Below are 4,580 nucleotides of genomic sequence, written 5' to 3' on the forward strand. Positions count from 1 at the left end.
AGGACTCTGCAACAACTCACAACTCACCCACACACTCCCAAACACAGTACCCTCTCAGCTAAATCACTTCAGCTGAAAGTAAATAAAAAACACTCACCCCTCTAGCAGCTCTATCTCCTGCTCCTTCTCAGAGCTCAGCTGCGTCATTCAAGGTATAAGCTTTCATGTGCATGCACACGTCTTTAGAATTAATGCACATGAAAGCTTATACCCAGAATTAAACTTTGTTGGTCTTAAAGGAACCACTGGACTCAAACTTTGTTCTGTTCCCCGGGATGTGAACTGAGAGATTTTTAGGAGCCAAAAAGGACGGATTCGTTTCCTTACCCAAATGCCAGTTGCGTTTGGATTTTTGCACTCCTCATTCCTTTAGAATTCCATCTGAATTCATGCTTCCATTGCTTTGTTCCAAATTATCATAGTAATTTTCAGCTGCTGGCTTTCGTACTAACTGCTTTGTGTTGAAGATGTTCATGCTTTTTCAACAAATTTAACTGCCCAGTAAATCTTTTGTGACTAAAGGAGACATGGTGCTTTGCTTAACAGGATGAATTTTTTCAGAAGTAGAAAAAATACATACCTGCTTTAGAGAAACTCAGTTTTGGAAAAAGAAATTTTATGTAACTGAAGTAGACAATAAGAGCGCTGCTAGATGAAACCAGATGTCCATTCAGACGAGTATCCTCGTTCTTCACACTGTCAGCAGATACTTCTGGAAAGTTCACAGGCACTAAAGGCAGCAAGTTTCCCTCAGTTATTCCCCAAGCTCTAGGATGGGGAAAGAATATATGTTAAAAAAACTTCCCCTGTTATTACACTATGCATAAAATTCTATCATCCTCCCCTCTGCCCTTTTTAGTTGTTTCAAATATAAGCCCAGATTTTTTTAGCCTTTTCTTTTCTTAAAGTTGCTTCAGTGTTTGATATACTAAATTTCTATATTTTATTTAGAAGCTTGTGTGTCAAACATGCCACTGAAACTAGACTGAAGCCCATAAAACATAATGGAATTCATTGCCAAAAGCCAGTTTCAGATGAGAAGGCTCCAATTTAAGCATGTGAACAGGGATGTTAAAATTAATCTTAGCTATCCTTCAGGCTCATTACCACATACAATCCAGCTTCCTCACCCTGCATTTGCAACATCAGGACACTAACAGTGTCTGCTCCTGGGCCACAGATCCCTGGCATTTTAGTCTTCCATATGAAAGTGCTATATAAACCCTGTTTATACAGGATACTGACCATGAAGAGCCCAGCTCTGTTTTTTCAATTTGCCTCATGCTATTTGAATCAGCCTTTACATCCATTTTGCCATGTACGCTGTTTTATTTAGAAGCTGACTAATTATGTATAGCACCCCCAGGAAATCCTGTCCTTTCTCTTCAACCCCTTGTCTATACGCTTTTGCATATTGTTGGCAGTTTCCTTGCTAGTTTTTGCTTAATTCATTGGATTAAGCCAGTGGGCAGAAAATAGTTTCAGGTTATAGCATTCTTAAATTATTCCATTTGGAATATAGCAACTGGGATGCTGTGTCCCAATTTTCAGCTTTGCACAATTGATCTGGAAGTAGATGGAGCACTAGAAAACCTATCCATGAGCTCTTAGGGCCAGTTTCTGGTGCCCTCCCTATAATTCATAGCTCTTGTTTCACCTTACAAAATCATTGGGGAATGAAGTAAATAGAACTAATGTAGCACATAAGATCCAAGAATAAAATAAAAGATACAAAATCATTGGGGAATGAAATAGAACTAATGCAGCACCAAAAATACAAGAATAAGCTGAGAGCCGTGTTCATATCTTGCTAGGGAGCCACAGAGTAGTCATTATCTTTCCTCTCACCTCATATAGAGCTTAATGATACTGATCAGCCTTTACAGGGTCATTCTATAAGAACTGATGCAAGCAAAACCTTTAGAATGGGAAATAGTAGCATGAGGCTGCTAAAATTCTTGTTAATCTGTAGTAGTCTTGTAACTGTGTTGCTTGGGTACATTTTATATTACAGAAGTTCAAGGGATATAGGAAGGGGAATGTGGAATGTTGGAAAAGGATTCCTCAGAGTTGAAGTTTTTGTGTCTTACCTTTGAAAAGGTAGGAAGATGGAGTCTACATTTAAATAACAACAGCAGCATGTGTATGAATCTAATTTTTTTCTTTCCCTCAATAGAAAATGCCCTTCACTACTTATGGAGAGAGTTTATTACTTTAGATGGACAAAAACTCTACTATAATCCTTTCACTGGCTGGTAAGGATTATTGGGTTTTGTATTATAGCCAAGGAGCATACAATTGAAGCAATTCTAGCAAATGCTGTGTATACCACTTCAACATCTTCTTTACAAACGTATTTTATCTTTATATAAGTGTTTCCTAAGTAAATAGTGGAATGCAGCATACGTAGCTTTTTAATATTTTGGAAGTGAAGAAGGAATACAGCATGATGGAGATGGTAAAAGTGGTAAATACATTTAGATTATCGGCATAAACATTGCCCCATATCTTTCTATGTTTTATTGACAATACTTGGACCCTCTCTTTTAAAAATAGATACTAGGATTAAAGCAATTTTATGAAGGATTTTGTTATGACTTGGTTTTTTATATTAGAGACTGAATAGTCTGCTCATTCTCTAACAGATACATTGAGTATTTTCTTTCCCCTTTTAGGAATAGCAGTGGAATAATTTCATTCAGTGCAGTTTGTAGTCAGCAATTTTTCGTATGTCTTAATCTCCTTGATTAAACTAATTTTTGGTCTTCAGCATTATCTGTGAACGCCCAGTTGCGGGACCTCAGTGGCCTGGAGGAATATTGGCAGATGAGATGGGTCTTGGGAAAACAGTAGAGGTATTGGCTCTTATCCTAACACACTCTCGCAAAGATGTTAAACAGGATGCTCTAATGTTACCTGAGGTGAGAAACCTATGATAGGTATGTGGATGAAAGCATGCTTTCTTACTAAGGGGCATTCAGTAAAGACAAGTTAACATTTGTACTCCCAATATCCCATCTGAATTTATTTACACATTGGTATTGACAATGTAAATAGATTTTATATGGCTGTTCTTATTTCTTTTAACATTGGTATTAAGTAACAACATTTGGTTGTGAATATAACAACATTAACATGGAATTATTGTGGAAACGGTGATTATTACTCCCATATTATTCCATATTCTAATAAGAATAAGTCTAGTTGGACAAAATTAGCCTTTACACGAAGCCAGGAAAATCCTGACTCACCAATTTTTTAGATTTTTTTGAAAATAAAATCCAAATCCCTTTATTGGCATAAAATTTTGAGAATATCAATAGCAAGATACAGATAATCTGGTAGACATTACTATAAAAGTGTTGTTATCTGGCACTTGATTATTCAGAATGCTGCATTAAATGGCATTGCACAGAGGGTAAGGTCCTCCTTGCCAACCACTATACCCCTGTTTGTAACCCTAACAAGGGTTTAGGTTAATCTATGAGTGTTAACAGAGTGCAAATTAAACTTTTGTCTCCCACAGTTGTAATTTTTACATAGATAATTGCAAGATGAGAAATCATTTCAACACAGACTGTAGTGCTGTTCTGTGGCTGATATACAATATCAGGGCATGGAAGTTTTCTTTAAAAAAACCTATCTTTGGTGAATGTTGTTAAAGGTTAGCAAAGAGCAAAATATTGAGAACTGGAATACAGTGTTTGTTCCCCTATTTCACCTTTTAAATCTTAGACTTTTGAACTTGTTTTCTTACCACCAGTCTTAATTTTGTGCTCCATGTGAATGTTGACATTGCACTGGCGAAGCAGTCTTTGTACACGCATCCCCCTACTGAGAAAAATAGCACCCCCCCAGGACTGTTTTGGTTCAGGAAAAAGGGAGGGGGGAGAGGAGCCTACCTCCCCTGTGCTATAGTTCCATCCAAATTGGGTCCCTGTGGCACTCCTAAATGGAATTGTCACAGGGAACTCGCAGCTGCGGTAATGCTACAAGTCCCTATGTTCACTGTGTGTAAAATGTTATGTCTAGTTGAGCCCTGAGTTCATATCTTATTGATATAGTTGTCTTCATATCTGGTAATTACCATTAAAATACTGCTTAGTTGGAAGCAGTTCAACATTGTGACTAAGCATCTGTCTAACAGTATTTTAAAATATCTCTGTCAGGGTTTCTTGGTAAATTTCTTCATTCCACCACAACCCACTGAAGGAGGTGAAAAGAAAACAATAAAGAAAATGGAACTTAAATTGAAGGAGAAAGTACAGTATCCTAGTAAGTATTATTCAGCAAATATACTTTGCCATAAACAGTGTTAAGGACCGCTTTGTTCTGCATACTCAAGAAGTGGCTTATTAGAATCCAAAAGGTTCCTTGTACAGCAGAAATGGCAGAAAATAGTGTTGAAACCTGCATCTTATGCTCCAGCCTTTACTAGTAGATAGGTGTGTGCCAGATGAACTGTGAAGTATACTTTATAAGATCACATTGGGTTTCACAAATGTGATCTACTCATGAGGACAGAATTTTTAAAACGCCTGCTGTGCATATCTCTGGACTGGGCCATAATTTATTAGCTG

General features: G+C 37.2%; 1 protein-coding gene across 2 annotated transcripts in view; it reads left to right on the forward strand.

Annotated features, from left to right (window-relative positions):
* SHPRH (SNF2 histone linker PHD RING helicase, E3 ubiquitin protein ligase) overlaps positions 1–4,580 on the forward strand; it is a 75,079-nt gene that overhangs the window by 18,867 nt on the left and 51,632 nt on the right. For both annotated transcript variants that reach the window (XM_015412045.1, XM_015412046.1), the window contains exons 5-7: positions 2,177–2,255; positions 2,771–2,921; positions 4,170–4,275. In XM_015412045.1, the coding sequence (XP_015267531.1) occupies positions 2,177–2,255; positions 2,771–2,921; positions 4,170–4,275 (336 nt within the window). The remainder of the gene's footprint in view (positions 1–2,176; positions 2,256–2,770; positions 2,922–4,169; positions 4,276–4,580) is intronic.

This window comes from Gekko japonicus, unplaced genomic scaffold (genome assembly GCF_001447785.1).
Source record: "Gekko japonicus isolate JY-2015 unplaced genomic scaffold, Gekko_japonicus_V1.1 scaffold1155, whole genome shotgun sequence".
In the NCBI taxonomy this organism is placed as follows: domain Eukaryota; kingdom Metazoa; phylum Chordata; class Lepidosauria; order Squamata; family Gekkonidae; genus Gekko; species Gekko japonicus.